The 24,721-nt window shown below is 42.7% G+C and overlaps 1 protein-coding gene across 1 annotated transcript in view; it reads left to right on the top strand.

Annotated features, from left to right (window-relative positions):
• DPP7 (dipeptidyl peptidase 7) overlaps positions 1 to 24,721 on the top strand; it is a 720,522-nt gene that overhangs the window by 333,712 nt on the left and 362,089 nt on the right. Inside the window, 1 exon segment of the mRNA XM_030207062.1 lies at positions 5,037 to 5,097. Within this exon segment, the coding sequence (XP_030062922.1) occupies positions 5,037 to 5,097 (61 nt within the window).

Genomic DNA, 24,721 nt, shown 5'->3' with positions numbered 1-24,721 from the left:
TCTCCCCATCTCTTAACGGCACCTAGAGTGCCCTACTTCCGTGTCTCTGACCCGGGACCCCACACTCTCTAACAGTTATTAGTTCTCTTTTCTCCCATCTTATCAAACATGCAATCAACATAGACAGTAAACAACGTTTCAAAACTATCAAACATAACCACTTATATTCACAAGTCTTCCGGTTCCTTCCTGCTTTTGCTTCAGTCGTGCTGTTGTCACTCTTGGATCTGTTTCATGTTTTCCTTGATGCTCTTGGGTTGTCTTTCTCTAATCTCTCCACCCAGGCCTGCGCAGCTTCTACAGTGTCATAAAATCTTGTTGTTCCATTATGCTGGATTCTGAGTTTTGCTGGATACAACAAACTAAATCTTATCTGCATTTTATGAAGTCGCCCACATATTTGCGAAAATTGCTTACGCTGGAGGGATACTTTAGTGGAATAGTCTTGAAAACATAGTATCTTGTGTCCATCCACCTCCAGCGTTCCTCCTTTCCGGAGCGCTGCTAATATATCCATCTTATGTTGGTAGTTGAGCAATCGCAAAATAACCACCCTAGGGCGGATGTTTGTCTCCTTTCTCGGTCCCAAGCGATGCGCTCTTTCTATCTTCAGCGGATCTGCCGCGCTCTGATTAGGTAAAATCTTAGCAAGCCAAGGCTCCAAGAAGCCTCTCAGTTCCGCTTCCTGTATGGATTCTGGTATTCCTACCAATCGAAGATTATTTCTACGAGAGCGATTCTCCAAATCATCTACTTTATCTTCTAATGTTGATACCGTTTTTTGGAGGTGCTCTATAGATTTTGAAGCTTCTTGTGAAGAGTTTTCCACATCTCCTAGTCGTTGCTGGACTTCCTGGAGCTCTGTAGTAAAAGTGGTGAACCTTTGATCCATATCATCTAGCTTATCGATGATTTGTTGTAACTTATGGTTCATAGTGTCCTCCACTGCCATTTTCACCTCTGCCACAATTTCTGAGGCCCAGGCTGAGCTCACTGATGGTGACGGTGGCGAGTTTTTCCCCGCCATTTTTGTTCCCCCGCTCTTGTTTTTATCTAGCTCTTTCTTGGAGCTTCTGGTCGCCATACAAAAGTTTTGGGGGCAGTTATATTTTGTCTGCCTGTTAGGATTAGTGGTCTGCTCCTGCTAATCACACTGCTTACTGTTTGAATACTATTCCACTCCGCTTCTGGGCGATTTCCAAGTCTCAATTCACTCTCCACATATTTCCTCAAGCTCTTCGTTTTGATAAATCCCTGCACGGTTTCATAGTACTCCTCTTTATATTAAAGGATTCTTCTTCCTTGTTAAGCAGTTTGATAGTTTGCTAAACGCAGATAAATGCTGTTCAATTCCACTTCTGGGTGGCTACCGGGTTTCACACTACTCTCCTATTTCCAACGGCTCTTCAGTTTGATAATCCCCTGCTCAGCTTCATAATACTCTTTCTATGTGGTAGGGTGTTTCTTCCTGGGTAAACGTTTTAATGTGAACCCAAAAGCAAAAACCAAAAGCAGCAACTGAAGGTGTTGTTTGTCTGCCCTTCTTCAGCAACCTCGTGGCCTACTCCAGTCCTTTGGGTCGAACTTAATCATTTCTTTGCCCCCTGCTCCGCGCCTCCCGTTCTCATTCTTCCGCTTTCCCCACACCCTTCGTCCGCTTAGATCGCTGATCTAGTCACCCGCCATTTCAACTGCCAGCCTATGTCTTTTCCCCGGCTTACTTTGGATCTGCTGTTGGTTTCAGCCTTGTGACTCTCTTCTTCTCGTTCTGATCGCGGTTTTTCACGAGGGCGGTTACTCGCGGGTACGCTGAATTGCTCCGTACCACCTGCTCATTTTAGACTTCGCGGTACATTTTCGGAGTCAGGAGCCTTTCCGCGACAGGGGGCATTTGCAGTTTTGCTTTTTGAAGGAAAAGATTTCGTTTTCTAGTGGTATCCCTGATCGTCGACTGCAGGAGCTTACTGTGCAGCGGCCATCTTGGCCGGCAGCTCCACCGGAAGTCTATCTAACCCCTTTTTAAACTCTGCCAAGCTAACCGCCTTCACCACTTTCTCCGGAAACGAATTCCAGAGTTTAATTACGCGTTCGGTGAAGGAACATTTTCTCCGATTTGTTTTAAATTTACTACACTGTAGTTTCATCGCATGCCCCCTAGTCCTAGTATTTTTGGAAAGCGTGAACAGACGCTTCACATCCACCCGCTCCACTCCACTCATTATTTTATATACCTCTATCATGTCTCCCCTCAGCCGTCTCTTCTCCAAGCTGAAGAACCCTAGCCGCTTTAGCCTTTCCTCATAGGGAAATCGTCCCATCCCCTTTATCATTTTCGTCGCCCTTCCCTGCCACCTTTTCTAATTCCACTATATCTTTTTTTAGATGCGGCGACCAGAATTGAACACAATATTCGAGGTGTGGTCACACCATGGAGCGATACAACGGCATTATAACATCCTCACACCTGTTTTCCATACCTTTCCTAATAATACCCAACATTCTATTCGCTTTCCGAGCCGCAGCAGCACACTGTGAGCGGAAGGTTTCAGTGTATTATCGACGACGACACCCAGATCCCTTTATTGGTCCGTAACTCCTAACGTGGAACCTTGCATGACGTAGCTATAATTCGGGGTTTTTTTTCCCCACATGCATCACCTTGCACTTGCTCACATTAAACGTCATCTGCCATTTAGCCACCCAATCTCCCAGTCTCGTAAGGTCCTTCTGTAATTTTTCACAATCCTGTCGCGAGTTAACGACTTTGAATAACTTTGTGTCATCAGCAAATTTAATTACCTCGCTAGTTACTCCCACCTCTAAATCATTTATAAATATATTAAAAAGCAGCGGTCCTAGCACAGACCTCTGAGGAACCCCACTAACTACCCTTCTCCATTGTGAATACTGCCCATTTAACCCCACTCTCGGTTTACTATCCTTCAACCAATTCCAGAGCAACGCAGATCATCTACCCACTTGTGAGAATTTGAAGCCTGCTGTCCTCGGAGAATACCTGCTACAGGTAAGTATCTTCGCTTTATACAGACAAGCAGGGAGGGGTGACTGCATTACATGTGATACTACATTATGCACAATGCATTGCTCATATATCTTTGCAGTGAGGACTACAACATTAAAAATTCTTAGAAGTGAGAGTAACAGTAAAGGCATTAAACACATTTTAGGGCTACACTATAAACTAGCATAAGGCTGTCAGGGGACAGAACAGTGAGGACAAAGGAAAGTATAATCAATGTACAAGCTTATATTAGCTGCATGCACAGTAGCAGTCATTATTGTTTTAGCCAGAGAAGAAAAAATAATACTCTTTTACTGTGTTGGAATGTAGATCAGAACATTTGCCCTTGTGTGGAATTTGGGTCCTGTAATTTAACAGGAATACAGATAGTTTTAATTCTAAGAGACGTTTTTTAGTCATCTTCTGAAAGCCTTCATTAACTGGCTATCAGGCCAATTTTCATCCTAAATGAATGTAAAACAATGGCATTAGGTGGCTAGTTGATATAGGATGAAAATTTCATCCTGCAAAGCAGCTAGATTTAGGGGGCAGATTATTAAACTGCGGTAAAATGCAGCATTTTATCACAGCGTAGTTTACTACAGGAGTCACTAGCCAATGGTAATGTAACATTAGAGACTACTAATTCACACTGTTTGCGATCAACATAGCAAGCTGCATTATTTTTCTTCCTGGGAACTTCAGGCTGTTAATACATAGCCTGAGGCTCCTGGAGAGCTTCTCTTAAAGGGGCTGGTGTTAAGAGGCACAGTCAAAGGGTTGCTCTTTCCCCCTAGCAAAGATCTCCCAACCCTTTCTCCCGCCTCCTGAAGACACAAGTGTGTAAGCCCTACTACCACCCATCTCAGTCCCCCAAAACCCCTCAAGACCTCCTACTCCCCTGTAGATCCCTCCCCCAGGCCTACCCAGGCCCCAGTCATCATTGGTGGTCGAGGGGTCATGGGATATGAGTGATCACCAGTGGCTTCTGTTGCTAGCGGCATTGAGTTAAAAACTGCACCTACAACCCCTAGTGGTAGTCTCATAAGATTACTGTTCCTGTCCCATGATCCTTTGACCACCAGTGATGACTTAAGGTAGGCCTGAGGGGTGGCCTATGGAGGGGGGCAGCGGGCAGGGCTTAAACACTTGGCAACATGTGCCTTTGTGGGCTGGGGGGTGTAGTGGGGTTGGGGCTATCTTTGGAAGGGGGATTCTTATTGACCCAGTGCTCACAGGGACATTACATTAGCTTTGAGCTGGTATTATTTTTCCTGAAATAATGTAGCTTGTGAAGGTCAACACAATCAGTGTTACACAATTTACATAATAAATGAAGTGTTTTGCATCTCATTATTATGTTGCCCAAGATATCTTACACTAACATGTTATGGTAAAATAACATGGTTTTGCTGTTCAAAATGCGGTTAGAGGCAAATCTTCGTTCTGTGTTATTCCCTTAAAACATGTTAGAAATTAAAAAGCTGCTTAAAAAGTTAGTGGCCCTGGGATCAGAGAATCATTTAGCTAGCCTAGTATTCAGGTGGAAATCCTAAATCTAGTTTTAGGCAGCTAAATTTATCGAGAACTCAGGATTAGGTGACTGAACTTAGCCAACTAGAACTGAAAAGGAATACTAGTTAGCTAAGTATTCACTGACCCCAGAACTCCTCAAAGGTAGCCACCTTTTGAGTGGTTAACTAGGTGGCTAGATTTAACAACTTTACGGATTAAAATTTTCACCGTGTAGAATCTACCTTCCTAACTATAGTGTTAGATGGCTAGGCATCCTTAAAAATACACTGTAGAGCTATTAGAAGACTTATCATAAAGCAAAGTAAATCTCAGTTATGCATTTTAACAAAGAAATAGTCTTTCAGCTCTTTAGAAATTAAGTCCTTAAATTAGCATAGTTCTTATGTGTGGATAGATGCTTCTAGCTCCAGAACATGAAGGTTAGCTGTGTGCTATTAAATTACTAACTGTGACATTGCTATGCTTGACTTTTTTCTAGGTTGCATGTTCTAGAATTCTGCACCATTCTGACTACATTAGCGGTTTGCGAGATCTTGTTGGTAAGTTGAGAGTGCTAAATCTTGCCTTTTAAAAATTCCATTGTATAAAAAAATAGCTTAGATTTGTAGAATTACTGTCAGTAAACTGAATTTCCATAGCATCCTATTTGACCAGTCCAGACAGATGGGTTGTGTCCGTCCACCAGCGGCTGGAGACAGACATAGTAGCAAACTTGTCAAAATTATTGGGGGTGCTAAACCCAATGGAAATTACATCTTCCTGAACACAATCAAGGAGTTTGTTCAATATTGGGGGTGGCTCAAGCACCCACAGCACCCATAGAGAGCTGGCTTCTATGGAGAAAATAGTTCTTGTGATGCGCCCCTTAAGGATATTATGCAGCATAGAATGTTTAGTGTTTCTCTGTCTCCCAAGTGGATGGATGACAGGCTTACAGCCCTGCTCCTGACCTGGTTTTTAACTATTCAGTTGAGCTTAACTACCCTTTTGGGATTATGTGTTCATAAGACAGTTTTATGCTGAATCTCAGTTGAATTGGGGTACTTATTTGACTTGTCTCCTGAACTAGCTTCTCATCTGTGTTTCAGTTGAGTTGAAGGTGCCCTCCTGGGCTTGTTCTCCTTATCCAGTTTAAATGCCTGGGTTTCAGTTGAGTTAGGGTGCCTTTTTTGGCATAAGCTCCTGTTTAAAAAGAAAAAAAGGGGGCAGCTGTTCTATGAAGTTGAGGTATATCTCAGAGAGGTATGAGTTCCCTACCTCCCCCTCCCCCCCCCCCCCCCCCCATACCACCAACATCTCCTGTGGAAGTCAGCCTGCATTTGGTGAGCCTGTTCTGATTTATTTCAGTTATCTCAGTGCTGTGGTGGTGTTTGTGCCTCTGTTCCTTTTTAAGCACACACAGGTATCTGGCTTGTCTATTTCTCAAAGCAGGGCGAAGCTTTCTTCTTCCGGTTTCTTTAAGCAGTTATTTTTTTCTCTGTGACAGTAAGCAGCTAATATTACTTTGACTCTGTTATGCAGAGGATTAGCTACTCTCTTTTTTCTGTATGTAATAAAATTTCATCAGTGTAACAGACTGTTACAGTTTTTCCCACCAAAATTCTTTTTACATTTCTGTCAGCTGGTGTTCTTTTTCTCAAGTGTTTCCTGGCTGTTTGATGCACGGTAAGCAAGTCTAGACATTTATTAGCTCTTCTCTAGTTTAAAAAAAAAAGCTAATGGCTCTTGATGGGTCCTTTCTGGGTATCTCTCAGACTCTAAATTAAGGGATTTTATCCTATCATTTCTTTGAGCCAGGTTTTCTAGCTCCAACTTTGTTCTCTTTTCTGGACAGCAACTAGATTTGCTCCTGTATTTTATCCCTTTCTAAATTTCATGGCTACAGCTGGGCCCAGAGCCCCAACCTACCTCCCGCTCCCAGGAGTTGGGTCCCGCAGCATTTACACAGGCTCCTGCAGCCTGTCTGTCTGGGCAGGCCGCCTGCGTGGCCATCACTGGTGCTCCGTTGTTCCCTTCCAGCTGGACGGCTCATACTCGTGCTGCTTTCCCAGCACTGGCTGGTGCTGGTCTCCTTAGGCGTGCATGCTGAAGAGCTGCTCTTAAAGGGGCAGCAGTAGCAAGTTCCAGGACATGGAGGAATGCCCCACTTCCTGTCCAGGGGGTACAATAGAGAAGTCTCACCTCTCTCCAGTGCCTTGGCAATAGGTCTCCTCGAGTTGTTCCAGTGTGCCTTGTTCCTGCCTTGGTTCCAGTCCTTTTTCTGATCCATCTCCAGCCTAGTTCTCTGCCTCATTCTAGGCCTCAGCAGGTCTTTGGCCTCCAGCTTTGTGGGTCTCTGCTTTTCCCAGGCCCTGACCCAGTCAGGCCTGCCCCCTAGGGCTCTTTTCAGAGACAGCCCCAGGTCTTGACCCAGTCAGGCATGCCCAGAAGGACTCTTTCCAGAGCCACCCCCAGGTCTTGATCCAGTCAGGCATGCCCACAAGGGCTCTTTTCAGAGCCACCCCCAGGTCTTGACCTAGTCAGGCCTGCCCACAAGGGCTCTTTTCAGAGCCACCCCCAAGTCTTGACTCTATCAGGCTTGCCCTCAAGTGCTCTTCGGAGCCACCCCCAGGTCTTGACCCAGTCAGGCTTGCCCCCAAAGGCTCCGGGTTCTGTGGGCAGTATCAACCTAACTGTGGTCCAAGGGCTCACTTTCCCAGAATCATGACACTAAGACATGTACTCATATTCTTTGGTTCATTTGTGTATGCTGTGATTTGATATAACAATAATTTCTGGTGCAGTCACCGTTAGTAGCTGCCTGAGTAGATACAGATTCTACTACTTTTCTCTCTGTTTAATTTGAATATCAAGGGGGGAAGTGCCAGAGAGCTTTCAAGGGGGGAAGTGCCAAAGAGCTTTCAACAAAGATGGACGTCTGATCTGTCCTCTCCTCTCAAGAGGACAAGAAAATTGTCCAGTTAAACTCTTCAATGAGTATTTCTTGAATTTCAACGTAAAGAATTTGTTATCTGACATGTCTAACTGCAAATTGCTGAAATATGACACATCAGGATTTTCGCAATCTAGCTCAAAGCGCTTAAAACCAGATCCACCGTCTCCAGCTAAAATGGTGCATAACAAAGACTTATCGTCAGACACAATGCTTGAAGAACTGCGAGCATTACAAGAAATCTCTTCACAACATTTTGAAACTACGAGAGAGCTAACAGCAGAAGTTGCAGCACTGACCCTTTCACTACAAACTTTCTCTGCTAAATTAGAAGATCTAGAGCAGCAATCTGATCAAATGCCGCTTCAACTTACCCAACATCAAGATTCCACAGTATGGAACTTCAAAAAAAAAAATGGAATCAGAAATATCAGATCATTCTAATAGTTCTCGTTGTAACAACATAAGAATCTTAGGTTTATGAGAGACCGTCAAAGGAACAAATCTACTTGACTTCTTAATAAAATGGATTCCGGCCTTGCTCAACATTACATTTGACCAGTCACTCGAGTCTGAGCATGCGCACCGTACACCTTTGCACATGTGATGAGGCCAGAAATATCCGTGACCTGTAGTAGCTAAACTGCTATGTTTTCAACTCACTATACAAATTCTAAATGCAGCTCGTTCCTGCCCTAACTTGCAATTAGAAGGAAAACAAATTCTCATAGTACTGGATCTTGCAAGTACCACGGCAAGGAAGAGGAAATCCTTTCTGGCAATGAGAGCAAAATTAAAATCAATGGGGACCAGGTTTGGATTACAATACCCTGCTAAAATGACTATAACATTACATAACTCTACTAAAACATTTGACTTGCCGGAACATCTTCAAGCGTATCTAGATCAAATTCAGAATCAGGGTATGACAACTAATTGACTGTCTCTATCTTCGCTCACTTGAACTTGGTTATCACACTGAATTTTACAGCAAAGTGTTCTAACAGTATATCCAAGATTCAACGTTTTGCTGATTATACAATGGACTAGTAAAAAAAGGCCCGTTTCGGACAGAAATGAAACGGGCGCTAGCAAGGTGTGCCTCTGAGTGTGTATGTTTGAGAAAGTGTGTGTGAGAGTGACTGTGTGAGAGAGAGAGACAGAGTGAATGTGCGAGTATGTGTGACTGTGTGTGTGAGAATGAGAGTGTGTGTGTGTGAGAAAGACTGAGAGTGTGTGGCAGGGGCCCCCCTCCATCTCCCGGCCTCCTTCCCCCTCCCCCCTGTCTTCCTTCCCCCTTTCCCATCCCCCTCCAGTTTTTCCTCTGCTCCCCCCTCCCAGCTTCAGGGTCGTGGCCTCCCCTACCTCCGCCTGTCATGGTCGTGTGCCCCCTTCCTTCCTTCCTCCCTCCCTTGTTCAGGTTGGATCCCTCCCTCCCACTCCCACGGTCAGGCAGGCTCCCTCACACCATCGTTCAGGCTGGGAATGTGGAAGTGTTAATGTCAATAAATGTGTGTGTGATTGTTTTTTTTTTGTTTTTTGGGGGGGAAATGGGTGGTGTGGGGGTGAGGTGGGTGCAGGTGTGTGAGTGGGTCTCTGTTATACTTAAATTGTGTGTGTGTGTGTGTGTGTGTGTGTGTGTGTGTGTGTGACAGTGACGGGGTGGGGGGGGGGTGGGTTTGGTTTTTGCAAGTCTGAGTGGTCGTGTAGCTGCCCTTGTATGTGTTTCTGTCTGCTCGTGTCTGTGTGTCAGAAAGTGAAAGTGGGTTTTTTTTTTAACTTGGAGCGTGGTGCGGGGGAAGGGTCAGTCCATAGGAGTGAGGGGGAAGACTTTCCTGTTACCTGTTGTTGTTTTTTTTTTCTCCTGTGTGCACAGCAAGATAGCGTGTTTTCTGTTTCCTTGGCTGCGGGCGGGTTTGCTTTTGTGAGTGGCAACGGGATGTCTCGTGTGTCTCAGAGTGCCAGTGGTCGCTTTGCTTTGAGCGATCAGCCAACGGCGGTTTCGTTTCGTTGGCTGGGGGTGGTTTCGCGGTGTTTGTGAGTGGCAGCGGGAGGGCTTGGGTGCCTCAGAGTGCCACTGGTCGTGGTGCGGGCGGGCTTGGGGGTTTGTGGTTTTTGTGAGTTGCAGCGGGAGAGCTCGGGTGCCTCAGAGTGCCAGTGGTCTGTTTGCTGCAGTGCGGGCGGGCTTGGGGTGTTTCAGCCCGGGTATGTGAAGCAGCAGGTAAACGTGAACTTCCTAGCAAATGGTGGCAGAGAGCTTCTGCTGCTTGTTGCATCGGTGCATCTTTTAGTTGTTAAAAGCTCATGTTATGTGTTTGTGTGCGTACTTATATAGAACCAGGATCCTTATTTGATGGTCTGTATTTAAGTGGTGGAGAATTTCACTTATTTTTCAGACAGGTTTTATTTTTCGGTTGTAGGTGGTTCGTGCGCCGCCGCTGTTGTTAGCGTTGCTCTGTGTGGGTGTCGATTTTCCTGTGCCGCCCTCGACGTCATCGCGTTTTGACGCGAGGGCGGAGCACAGATACAGTAATAAAACTCACCCTCAACGTTTGCTCCGCCCTCGATGTCTTGACGTTTGACGCGAGGGCGGGGCCTGGTGGCTTCACCACCACGAACCTTCGAACCTGAAGGAACTGTTGTCAGTGGCTTGGCTTCACTGACGTCAGTGTCCTCAGAACATTGAGGGTGAGTTTTATTATAGTAGATATTACTTAACTTTTCATTGATGTTTCTACTATTCATTTTTCTTCGGGTTTGGAGATATAAGCTCTTGTTTACTAAATGTCAGATAGTTCTTTAGAACCATTGTGACTATGTAGATGTTTAATTGGTTTCAGATTTCATTATTTTACTTATTTTTTAGAGGAATCACGGAATCAGACTCCACTGTTGGGTGTTCTGATTTTTCTTTTCCTATTTTGCCCCCCATCTTGTTCACATGTTTATACTGGCTGAGCTTTTTTTGCTCTACTTTTGCCCTTCTTTTTCTTATTCTCTCTTTCAGAGACATCTAACAGAAGAATAATGGATGTTTTTTTTTCTTATTTGATTTGTTTTCTCCTATTAATGCAGTTTTTTACATTAAGAGTTTATGGTACTGTGAAATACTAATAGTACAGTTCATGGAATGTAAATGGATTACAACATCCAGTAAAAAGAATGTCTTTACTTATCTTAAGAAACTTAAACCTTCCATAATCTAGAAACCCATTTGCCAAGTTTATCAGGATTTTTTTATCGGTTGTTTCTCCTTCCACTGGTAAAAAAACATGGTGTTTCTATATTATTTCGTAAAGATTTAAATATTACAGTCCTAGAAAAAAAATAGATTCAGAAGGCTTATACTTAAATTTAATTTCAGTCTGAACAATTCATATTCGTAAATGTTTATGCACCAAATGTAGAGTCTCTTGACTTTTTTCTTAATCTATTTCAGGTAATCTCAGAATAAGAACCACTTACTTTATATATAGCAGGGGATTTTAATTTACTACAAAATATGTGGTTAGATAGACATTCCACCTCTAAATATTCTAAAACTAGAGCCCACAACACATTAAAATCTTTAATATCACAATTCAATTTGTCAGATCCCTGGAGAAATTTACATCCTGATGCCAGAGAATATATTTACTTTTCTTCTACACATTCTAGCTTTTCTAGAATTTATTTTTTCTTAGTCTCCTCTTCTGTATTGTCTAACTTTACAGGTTCTTTATTAATCTGATTATGATTTCAGATCATACACCTATTTTACTGACTATTAACAATTCTTTTGAATCCTCAAACAAATCTCCCCTTTGGAGAATCAATTCACATATTCTCAATAATGATGAAGTCAAATCTAGAATAAATAACTTTATATCCGAATTCTTTCAGTTTAATTCCTTGCCTGAGAGCAACCCAGCGATCATCTGCTTTTAATACCTCACTTAGAGGGGAATTGATATCAATCGCAGCCTATCGTTACAAACAAAAAAATGCCTCTCTTTCAGCCTTAGCCACTTACAAAAACTATACCAATTACAATACTCTTATAACAAACTAGCTAGCGAGAGAGCTCAACAGGAGCTTTTTGCAACTAAAACAACTTATTTCTTGGAAAAATCAAAAGTAGCAAGATGCTTGCAAATTATCCAATTATGAAAAATAGCAATAATCCAACAACTTCTTTAAAGGGAATTTCAAAGATTTTTCATCAATTCTACAGTAACCTATATCAATCAGAAACTGCAGGTGCACATGATCTCATTACTCAGTTTTTAGGTCTACTGGTTAGGCCACAATTAGTTGACTCAGATAATCAAATCTTAACATAAGTATTGCCATCAAGCCCAGCATCCTGTTTCCAACAGTGGCCACTCCAGGTCACAAATATTATTATTATTTGTTACATTTGTACCCTGCACTTTCCCACTCATAGCAGGTTCAGTGTGGCTTACATATTATATACAGGTACTTATTTGTACCTGGGGCAATGGAGGGTTAAGTGACTTGCCCAGAGTCACAAGGAGCTGCCTGTGCCTGCAGTGGGAATCGAACCCAGTTCCCCAGGACCAAAGTCCACCACACTAACCACTAGGCCACTCCTTCACTCACCTGGCAAGATCCCAAACAGTACAAAACATTTTATACTGCTTATCCCAGAAATTGTGGATTTTCCCCTAGCCCATTTAATAATGGTCTATGGACTTTTCCTTTAGGAAGCCATCCAAACCTTTTTTAAACTCCGCTAAGCTAACTGCCTTTACCACATTCTCTGGCAACGAATTCCAGAGTTTAATTACACGTTGAGTGAAGAAAAACTTTCTCCGATTCGTTTTAAATTTACTACATTGTAGCTTCATTGCATGACCCCTAGTCCTAGTATTTTTGGAAAGCGTAAACAGACGCTTCACATCTACCCGTTCAACTCCACTCATTATTTTATAGATCTCTATCGCATCTCCCCTCAGCCGCCTTTTCTCCAAGCTGAAGAGCCCTAGCCACTTTAGCCTTTCCTCATAGGGAAGTCCTCCCATCCCCTTTATCATTTTTGACGCCCTTCTCTGCACCTTTTCTAATTCCACTATATCTTTTTTGAGATGCGGCGACCAGAATTGAATACAATATTCGAGATGCGGTCGCACCATGGAGCGATACAAAGACATTATAAAATGCTCATTTTTGTTTTCCATTCCTTTCCCAATAATACCTAACAGGGCCTTGCCTAGGGTCTCTGGTGCCCCCCTGCAGACTATCAGTTGGTGCCCCCCCCCCCCCCCCCCCCGTCTAGCAGAGCAGGAACAGAAGGGAGCAGGCAAGTAAGCCGGACCTCAGGAAAAAATAGCACTGTATGTATCCCTCATTGATAAGTCTCTGACTCTAAAGTTTAGCAATTTCATTAAAGCAAAATGTATTTTCATAACACTTCAAAGATTTCCAACTCAAAATAGGAATGCTAATTCAAAATGTGAGCAGAGTCCTCTTAGTTTCCAAAGATTCTTTTTCTAATCTCCTTTGCACCAAAGGATATAATTCAGATCAAACATTTATCTCTGATCAACTATCTCAGATCAAATATTTATTTCAGATCAAATATTAAGGTTTCCTTGCTTACAGTCACTTAAATCTACCTAGCCTTTATATAGCTTATAGGATTTAAATACTCTTAAACTGAAATTCACCCTTTTCTATTTTTCATAAACTTCAAGTAATCCTGAAATATTCAGATCCTTTTCTCACTAGAGGAGCCTCAAACTTCAATCTCCACCAACCTCTTTTCATTCATATTTTCTCATTTACCACATAATCAGGCACTCTTTTATAATTTCAGTCAACACACACAGGAACTCACAGCTGCATGTCTCTCTTGGCCAAACCGACGGTCAGTTGCTGTCTCACTCTGTTCCCTTCAGTTCCAGGCAGATTTCTAACACAGAAGCTGATCATCCAATCAGAGAGCTCTATTTGAATGCAGATTAACATACAGACACTCATGGGAATTTTTAGTGAAAAACACTAGATAAACCCTTCATTTTTGGATCAACCTTCACACTTTTGATCAGAGCCATGACCTAACATTAAGGCTGTAAACATTTCCCTCATTTTTATCCATAAATATGCAAATGAGAACCTCCCAAAATGGACTAATTTGCATATGATTTAAACAAATCTGAGCATATGACAACCAAGTACAGACTCCCTGCACCTGAATTCTGCAATTAGATTTAATGCAAATACTTTTAAAACTTATTTTTAGCACTTTTAAAATTTCAGGTTCTCTTTAATTTGAATGCTGTTCAAGCTCTGAAGCTCACCCTGAGTGAGGAGTTATCCCCAAACCAAAGGATATATAGCAATCTGGTTGCATTCTCTCAAATAACTTGAAGAGCCTGCCTGCCCTCAGTGAATACTGCTGCGTTGCTTTCACTTCAGTTGCTTTCACTCAGGTAAAAGATTTTGCAAGTGAGCAAAAGGCAGGGCAGCGGCGCCCCTCGAAGGCAGGCGCCCCCCTGCCTTGCTTACCGCATTGGCACGGCCCTGATACCTAACATTCTATTTGCTTTCTTAGCCGCAGCAGCACACTGAGCAGAAGGTTTCAACGTATCATCAATGACGACACCTAGATCCCTTTCTTGGTCTGTGACTCCTAACGTGGAACCTTGCATGACGTAACTATAATTCGGGTTCCTGTTTCCCACATGCATCACTTTGCAGTTGCTCACATTAAACGTCATCTGCCATTTAGACGCCCAGTCTCATAAGGTCCTCTTGTAATTTTTCACAATCTAACTTTGTGTCATCAGCAAATTTAATTACCTCACTAGTTACTCCCATCTCTAGGTCATTTATAAATAAGTTAAAAAGCAGCGGTCCCAGCACAGACCCCTGGGGAACCCCACTAACTACTCTTCTCCATTGAGAATACTAACCATTTAACCCTACTCTCTGTTTTCTATCTTTTAACCAGTTTTTAATCCACAATAGAACACTACCTCCTATCCCATGACTCTCCAATTTCCTCTGGAGTCTTTCATTAGGTACTTTGTCAAACGCCTTCTGACAATCCAGATACACAGTATCAACCGGCTCCCCTTTATCCACATGTTTGTTCACCCTTCAAAGAAATGTAGTAGATTGGTGAGGCAAGATTTTCCTTCACTAAATCCATGTTGACTTTCCATCTCATTTTTGAAAGTGATCACTGGCCATCTTCCGACACAAATCAGAAGATGGCCGGCGATCTCCTGAAACCGGCCAAATCGGTATAATCGAAAGCAGATTTTGGCCAGGTTCAACTGCTTTCCGTCGCGGAGCCAACAAATTTCAAGGGGTCGTATCGGTAGGGTAGTGAAGGCGGGATGGGGGCGGGGCAGGGCCGTGCTCACTTGATGGCTGGCTTCGCCTGATAATGGAGAAAAAAAAGCCAGGCTTGACAAGCATTTCGACGTCTTTACTTGGTCCCTTTTTTTTCACGACCAAACTTCAAAAAGGAGCCCCAACTGACCAAATGACCATCCGAGGGAATCGGGGATGACCTTCCCTTACTCCCCCAGTGGTCACCAATCCCCTCCCACCCAAAAAAAAAATCCAAGTGCTCGTCAGGGACATCCTAAATCAAAACTATTTTTGCTCAGCTTTTTCAATAATACCAGTGGGATTTGAACTGGCCACCTCTGTACCTCTGGATTACAAGACCAGTACTCTAACCACTTGGCCACAGCTCCACTTACTTGGATGTCCCTCCCTTTTGATTATGCCCCTTGAGGTCTCTCTCAGCCAATCACAGCGCATTTAGCTGTCTGAGTGGCTGAGAGAGACCCCTGTCTGTGATTGGCTGAGAGAGACCTGAAGGGGCATAATCAAAAGGGAGGGACATCCAAGTAAGTGGAGCTGTGGCCAAGTGGTTAGAGCACCGGTCTTGTAGCTTGTAATCCAGAGGTGGCCAGTCTTGTAGCTTGTAATCCAGAGGTGGCCGGTTCAAATCACACTGGTACTACTGAAAAAGCCAAGCAAAAATAGTTTTGATTTAGGACGTCCCTGACGAGTACTTAGATTTTTTTCCACTTTTTTTGAAGCCAGCCATCTGTAAACCCGGCCATCTCAACATTTGACCTAAATGTTAAGATTTAGCCGGCCCCAACCGTATTATCGAAAGAAAAGATGGCTGGCCATCTTTTTCGATAATACGGTTGGCACCGCCCCTTTGTGGAGCCGGACCCGAAGATGGCCGGCGCCGTTCGATTATGCCCCTCTTTGTCTCATTAATCCATGCTTTTGAATATGCTCTGTAATTTTGTTCTTAATAATAGTCTCTACCATTTTGCCCGGCACCAACATCAGACTCACCGGTCTATAATTTCCCAGATCTCCTCTGGAACCTTTTTTAAAAATTGGCATTACATTGGCCACCCTCCAATCTTCTGGTACCATGCTCGATTTTAAGGATAAATTACATATTACTAACAATAGCTCCACAAGCTCATTTTTCAGTTCTATCAGTACTCTGGGATGAATACCATCCGGTACAGGAGATTTGCTACTCTTCAGTTTGTAGAACTGCCCCATTACATCCTCCAGGTTTACAGAGAATTCATTAAGTTTCTCTGACTCGTCAGCTTTAAATACCAATTCTGGCACCTGTATCCCACCCAAATCTTCCTCGGTGAAGACCGAAGCAAAGAATTCATTTAATCTCTCCGCTACGGCTTTGTCTTTCCTGATTGCCTCTTTTACTCCTCGGTCACCTAGCGGTCCAACCAATTCTTCTGCAGGCTTCCTGCTTTTAATATACCTAAAAAAAAGTTTTACTATGTGTTTTTGCCTCCAACGCAATCTTTTTTTTGAAGTCCCTCTTAGCTTTCCTTATCAGCGCTTTGCATTTGACTTGACATTCCTTATGCCGTTTCTTATTATTTTCAGTTGGTTCCTTCTTCCATTTTCCTTTTAGCTCTAATAGCTTCCTTAACCTCAATATTTAACCACGCCAGCTATCATTTGGTCTTCCGTCCTCCTTTTTTAATAAGCGGAATATATTTGGCCTGGGCTTCCAGGATGGTATTTTTGAACAGCATCCATGCCTGATGTAAATTTTTGACCCTCGCAGTCGCTCCTCTAAGTTTTCTTTTCACCGTTCTTCTCATTTTATCATAGTCTCCTTTTTTAAAGTTAAACGCTAACGTATTTGATTTCCTATGTATACTTACTTCAAAGCTAATAACAAATCCGATCATATTATGATCACTGTTATCAAGCGGCCCCAGCACCATTACCTCCCGCACCAGATCATGCGCTCCACTAAGGAATAAGTCTAGAATTTTTCCTTCTCTTGTCGGTTCCTGTACCAGCTGCTCCATAAAGCTCCATATGCTGCTTATCTCAGAAATAAGCAGTGGAGTTTCCCCAAGTCCATTTTAATAATGGTGTATGGACTTTTCCTTTAGGAAGCCGTCCAAACCTTTTTTAAAACCCACTAAGCTAACCACCTTTACCACATTCTCTGGCAATGAATTCCAGAGTTTATTTACACGTTGAGTGAAGAAACATTTTCTCCGATTCGTTTTAACTTTACTACTTTGTAGCTTCATTAGATGTCCCCTAGTCCTAGTAATTTTGGAAAGAATAAACAGACGATTCACGTCTACCCTTTCCACTCCACTCATTATTTTATAGACCTCTGTCATATCTCCCCTCAGCTGTCTTTTCTCCAAGCTGAAGAGCCCTAGCCACTTTAGCCTTTCCTCATAAGGAAGTCGTCCCATCCCCTTTATCATTTTTGTCGCTCTTCTCTGCACCTTTTCTAATTACACTATATCTTTTTTGAGATGCAGTGACCAGAGCTGATCACAGTATTCGAGGTGCGGTCCCACCATGGAGCGATACAAAGGCATTATAAAGGCCTCATTTTTGTTTTCCATTCCTTTCCTAATAATACATAATATTCTATTTGCTTTCTTAGCTGCCACAGCATACTGAGCAGAAGGTTTCAATGTATCATCAATGACGACATCTAAATCCCTTTCTTTGTCAGTGACTCCTAACGTGGAACGTAGCTATAATTCGGGTTCCTCTTTCCCACATGCATCACTTTGCACTTGCTCACATTAAACGTCATCTGCCATTTAGATGCCCAATCTCCCAGTCTCGTAATGTCCTCTTGTAAGTTTTCACAATCCTTTCGCGATTTAACAACTTTGAATAACTTTGTGTTGTCAGCAAATTTAATTACCTCACTAGTTACTCTCATCTCTAGGTCATTTATAAATATGTTACAAAGCACGGGTACCAGCACAGGCCCCTGGGGAACCCCACTAACTACCCATCTCCATTGAGAATACTGACCATTTAACCCTACTGTCTGTTTCAGTGTGGTTGCTCTATTTTTCAGTTACGGCAATAGTATGGCCAAAGAAATTTGGCAGACACTGATGATTTGGAGGTTGTCCAATTTCAGTTTTTCTGTTAAGCTTTGGTTCACTTCCATATATATTGCACAGTTCTTACTATAGCTTCCTGGGCTTCACAGCCTCTGTGTGCGCAGTTGACCACCTAGGTTGCAAATTGCACCAACCACCTGGGTTTCACACTTGCACCCATCATCAGGGTTGCTCAAATGGTGCAAACCACACAGTTGCACCGACTACTGCTGTTGCACACTAACTGCACCCATTTGTATTGCACAGTGGTAACATCCTGCTCTTTTCCCCATAGCAGCAACTACCTGGATTCACATTTGCAGCAACCATCTTGGTTGCATGGTGGTGGTAGCCATCTGCATTACACAATTGCAGCACTCCTCTGGGTTGCTCCCCTGTAGCACTCTTCCAAAACGGCAGCCACCTGTATTGCTCTCATTTGTTTATCACATTTGATAGGCATCAAAGTGGTTAACAGAGTAAAAACAAAATTATAGCAGATAAAGGAAAGAACAGAGGATTAAGATCGAAAAGAAGAGAAGGATTCTAGGTACAGTTAAACGTTAAGTTCTTTTTTGAAGGCTGCAATGGTGGGTTGGTTCCTCATCCGGAAAAGGTCATTTCAGAATTTGGGGCCAATATATTTGAGGGCAGAGTCATGAGAGATTTTGTGATGAAGGGCAGTTAGTGAGGGAAGAGCAAGGAGGTTCTGGTCAGTGAAACAATGATAATGGGGAGGTGTAAGGGATAATGAGGGAATTAAGGTACGAAGGGGAAGAGGGAAGGCAAGATTTGTACACTAGTAGAAGTAGCTTGTATATAATATGTGCAGTAACAGGTAGCCAGTGCTCATGACAGAGGAGGGAAGAGTCATGGTCAAAGCAGCTGGCATTATGGAGTAGTTTGACAGCAGTTGACTGAATGAGATGAAGATGTTTGAAAGAATAAAGAGGAACACCAGAGTACAAGGAGTTGCAGTCATCAAGATGCAAGATAACCAGGGCATGAATAAGGTGGGGTGAAGGAGCAAAGATGGTAATAGATAGCAAACTGAATGAAGATGGTGGCGGGCAAAGAAAGAAGAGTGGCTAACTGAGTCTGTCTGGGGTTTGAATGTGAGGAATGAGTTAAAAGTGACTCCTAATATCTTAATTGAATAGGGAATGGCTGTCAATAGAGGGTGGTGGGAGAGAGATGTTAGCAGAGTAAGAAAAGTGAATACCTTCACACTTTGCAGAGTTTAGAAAAAGGAGATTAGCCCTTAACCAAGAGGAGACACGTAAGAGGCAATTGTTCAGGTGAGTGATTGCAGCAGTGTCAGAGATGTGACACAAAATTTAAATATCATCAGCATAGCAAAAGGAGGTACAGGAGTAGTTTTGAATAACGGTCAGAAGTGGTGAGAAGATGTTGAAGAGAATGAGGCTAAGAACCTTTATTTTATCATCCTCACTTTAATATTCCCTTGTTTGTCCTGTTTGTCTGTTCTAATTAGATTGTAAGCTCTGTCGAGCAGGGACTGTCTCTTCATGTTCAAGTGTACAGCGCTGCGTACGTCTAGTAGCGCTATAGAAATGATAAGTAGTAGTAGGTTGAAGTCCCACTGAAAATAAGTTGATAGGTGCGGTTGGAGATAGAACTCAAAAACCAAGAGAGGACAGAACCTGAAATACCAGTGCACTGAAGACATTCTAAAGTGGCAGCCACCTGTATTGCTTTTCTAAAGCAGCAGCCACCTGTATTGCTCTCCTAAAGCAGCTGACAATCTAGCTATCCTGCAACATCTGCCTGTGTCACTCCTGCTATCACCACCTCTGTTGTGCAGTTGAAACAGTTACCTGTTTGCTTACCTCCAATAACTAGGTTGTTTCCATAGTTGCAACAACCAACGGTACTACTCATCTTAAGCAGCCGCCTATTTTCTGTGCCTTCAACATCCTCCTGGGTCGCAGAGTACTGGTATTTCATAGATGCGACAACCTTCTGTCTTAAATGGTTGCATAGTCAACTATGCTAGCAGCTGAAATAATCTAATTTTTACTTTACCTTCAGCAGTCGTCTATAAGTTAGCTGTATAGCACTGTTCTAGTAGCCAGCTGTGTAGCATAGCTACTCTGTAATCCTGTATGTGCAACTGCTACAGCAGCAGGTATGGCACCGGCTGCCTAAATAGTACAGTTCCAGCAGCTGTTTGTATAGTTCATTTATGGAAGCTGCGTGTATGGCACAGTTTCAAGCCAGCCTATGTGGCATCAGATGTTTCAGCTGTCTATAGTACATTGGATGAACATTTATGTGGCATTCCAGACAGCAGCTAACTGCATGACCGGCTGTGGTAACCATAAGTAGGGCATCAGAGGCAGAATCCACACATATGTCATAATATGCACTTCCATAGTTCCATAGTGGCTCAAAATACCCACCATCCCCACGGAATACACAACACTCCTAAGTTGTCTAGACCCAGAAGACGGAATATACCCAGCAGACAGGATCTGGACCGAATTCGAACTATTATCAGAAGACCTAATCTCCAAAACGCTCAAGAGAATCGCCAAATCCCAATGCAAACTAGACATCTGCCCAAACAACCTCATGAAATCAGCCCCTCAACAATTCATAAGAGACCTAACTAACCACATGAACTACATGCTACAAACCGGACTTTTCCCAAAAGAATAAGGAAACATTCTACTCACCCCAATACCCAAGGACACAAAGAAAAACACAAGCGAAATAAACTACAGACCAGTAGCATCCATACCACTAATAACTAAAATAACCGAAGGGATGGTTACCAAACAACTCATAAACTACCTCAACAAGTTCTCCATACTACACGACTCCCAATCAGGATTTCGGTCAAATCATAGCACAGAAACAGTGCTAATTACCCTAATGACCAAATTCAAACAAATGATTGCAACCGGCACCAATATACTCCTACTACAATTTGACATGTCGAGTGCCTTTGATATGGTAGACCACGAAATCCTACTAAACATTCTCGAATACTTTGGCATAGGAGGTAATGTTCTAAACTGGTTCAAGGGGTTCTTAACCTCACGTTCATATCAAGTCACATCAAACTCAACTACGTCAGCTGCATGGACACCTGATTGTGGAGTACCGCAAGGATCCCCCCTCTCACCAACTATTTTCAATCTAATGATGACCCCCCCTGGCAAAACTTTTACCTAACCATAACCTCAATCCACATATATATGCCGATGATGTAACGATATATATACCATTCAAAAAAGACATCAATGAAATCTCTAACGAAATCAGCCAAAGTCTACACATCATGAATACCTGGGCAGATGCATTCCGACTGAAACTGAATACAGAAAAAACTAAATGCCTCATACTTACCTCCCAATACAACACGAATAAATTTACCGCCATCAACACACCTAAACTAAATCTGCCAATCTCAGAAACCTTAAAAATCCTTGGAGTCACTATCGACCGCCACCTAACTCTCGAGACTCATGCAAACAACACAACAAAAAAAATGTTCTACTCCATGTGGAAACTGAAAAGAATTAAACCATTCTTTCCAAGATCTGTCTTCCGTAGTCTAGTGCAATCACTCGTACTCAGTCACCTGGACTATTGCAACTCATTATACGCAGGATGCAAGGAACAAATACTGAAGAAACTTCAAACAGCCCAGAATACAGCAGCCAGACTCATCTTCAGAAAACCAAAATATGAAAGTGCAAATCCCTTACGGGAGAAACTACACTGGCTACCACTCAAGGAACGCATCACTTTTAAAGTATGCGCCTTAGAGGCATATTTTCAAAGCACTTTGGGAGGCTAAGTTCCATAGGTTTCTATGGAACTTTGGGAGGCTAAGTGCTTTGAAAATGAGCCTCTTGGTCCACAAAATCATTCACGGTGAAGCCCCTGCATACATGTCTGACCTAATTGACCTGCCACCCAGAAACGCTAAAAGATCGTCCCGAACCTTCCTCAATCTCCATTTCCCTAAGTGCAAAGGCATAAAATACAAAGCACTGCACGGATCGACTTTCACATACATGAGCACACAATACTGGAATACACTACCCCGCAGCCTGAAAATGACCTACGAACTGACCGACTTCCGCAAACTACTAAATACTTATCTCTTCGAGAAAATCTACGGCAAGGATCAAAACACATAAAGCCCATGTAAACTCATAGACACGCACTAATACACTCTCTGAACCTCTACTCCCGCGCTCCCACCACTCTTAAACCCTACCTACTGACCAAATTTGTCAGACCTCCCTATTCCCTCGACTATGTTTTCCCCCACTCTCAACTCACCCCTGTTATATTCCACTATTCGATCCCCTAAGAATATCTTGAACTTACTCTGTCTTATATAATTCTTCACAATGTAACCCATAATTGTACTGCAATCAACTGCACTTCCATTTTTTACAATGTATTGTAAGCCACACTGAGCCCGCAAATAGGTGGGAAAATGTGGGATACAAATGCAAATAAATAAATAAATAAATATTGCATGCAGTATCCATAGTTCTCTGAGGACAAGCAGGCCCAACGTATTCTCACATGTGAGTAATGTCATCCGATGGACTCCAGTGTGGATGCTGCATAGCTTTAGGAAAGTTCTGACAGCGTCCCACTGCACATGCACAGGTGCCTTCCTACCTGACATGCGAGCACGGGTACCTTAGTTTCTTCTTTTCCACAGAGCTGGGAGGATGCATTTTTGCGGTCTCACTTCAGCGCGTATTTCCTTCAAACTTCAAGTGCCTTCCCATGTGGGTTCAGCACTTTTTTGGTTTCTTTTCCCTCATTATTTCCTTTGTTTTGCCTTCCTTATTATTTTCTTAGGTTTTTTTTTGGCCTTTCAAGTTTTCTTTATTTTTCATGGCTCATTAGACCCGCTTAGGCCTGCTCATGGGCCTCCATTTGTGTCTGGCTCCTTTTTCTGACCTTCAAAATTGAGTTTAATTTGGCAGCTATTTTTTCTCAATGTCTAAAACCAACCCCAGTGGCTTCAAAATGTGCGCCCAATGTAATTGGGTGATCTCTGCCATAGACCAGCACAATTGGTGCATTGAGTGCCTGTCTAGGGCCTAACCACCAGGCAGTTGAGGATGAAGAATGTGCATCAGGTCCAGCAGGAGAACCTTTTTGGCTCCTTGAAGACTGGTCCATCAACATCAGCACCGGAAGCATCAACCTTGACAGCTCCCCAGACTACCTCTACCACTGGGAATGCATCAGTATCGAGAAGGTACAACCAGATCTTTGTCAAGGTGCTCTGTTTGTGTTAGAGGTGGATAGTGGTTCCATCTACTCTTTTCAAAGCAACCCATATCGTTTCTTCTTTTTCCCAGACCCCTGCATTTCAGTCACTTTAATATCGTTTCTCACATACAGAGCTGTTGCTCCATCTTTTCAACCATCTGTATCCAGAGGCGTAGCCAGGTTTTAAGGTCAGGGGGAGCAGACTTTTGTAAAATAGGCGCCAACAACGATCACACAACTGAACTAGCAGAAGTCAAATTGGAAACCACAGGAAACAGTATGAGTATGTGTCTACTTCCCTGGTAGTGGAGAAACGCATTGCACAATAGAAAAATTTATATTTTTGTTATGGTTAGTTAGCTGATAGTCATCTAAGAATGCTGCTCGGTAACACATTATGAATTGCCCAAACATTTTTCACTGAATTTTTCCTGACCTATGAAGCAAAGTATTTGCAGTCATTTACCATTCACACTCTTAACTTAGAGCATCCTCACCCCACATTGGCTCTTTAGCACTTAGCTGCACTTCATACTCTGTCAACCAGGAGTGCTCGTGCTGCTAGTGTTGTCATGATCATGACTGAAGAGTGCAGTGCTGGTGCCACTGGTGCTGGCCCTTCCTCTGTGGTTCAGGAGAACCAACACTCCATTCTTCAGCCATGAGTCTGGTGACACCATTAGCAGGAATGCCCCTGTACTCTACCGAGGAACAGCTGTACCTGTAATACAAAGCCTACAAAAGTCACCCAAAATCTATATAATCTACTTGACCATAACACCACTGATTTACAGAAGTAACACAACAAAGACCTTATCTAGAAAAATGCAACACAGGAAATACTACAGTAGGAACTAGAACATCAATATGCCCATTAGAAAACTGGAACAAGTTGAATTCTTACAGATGCTTAAACAGAAACTAGGTGCAAACAGAGTACTGGCCTCAGTCACAAACACTGAACACCCTTGCCAGGTAAAGAATAAATTACCACAAAGTTAAAATATGAATATATAGACTAAACTTAAAACCCAAGAAGCCACACTGCAACACTAGAGAAAGAGAAATCAAAACAGCACTCTGCAAAATATAAAGAAAGCAGTGTAAACTTACTGTAAAACTGACATTTTCCATTCAGTGAATTAAAAAGAAATTTTTTCTTTCTACCTTTGTTGTTTGGTCAATTTGTTTTCTTTTTCCCGTCATGTTTGTCTCAGTCTCCAGTTTCTGGCTTTTCTTAACTTTCTTCACATGATCTCCAGTTCATCTGCCACTTCTTCTCTCCCTTCCTTCCTTCCTCACTTTCTCTCCTATATCCACCTCTGAATTGATCTTTTCCTTTCAGCTTTCCTTCATTTAGTTTTCTGCCTCTTAGACTTCATTCATTTTTACTACTCAGTCTTCAATCTTCCTTTTTATTTTTAACCACATCTGCCTACAGTTTTCATCTCCCTTACTCCAGCCCTCCCATTCTTCATCCTATTTCATAGTTTGTTTGTTTTTTTGCTATCCCCTCTCTTCCATCACCGTCTCTTTCCTCTCTTCTGTACAGCA

Source organism: Microcaecilia unicolor, chromosome 6, assembly GCF_901765095.1.
Source record: "Microcaecilia unicolor chromosome 6, aMicUni1.1, whole genome shotgun sequence".
NCBI lineage: Eukaryota > Metazoa > Chordata > Amphibia > Gymnophiona > Siphonopidae > Microcaecilia > Microcaecilia unicolor.
Note: the sequence above shows the minus strand (reverse complement) of the source record. Positions and strands in the feature narration are given on the sequence as shown.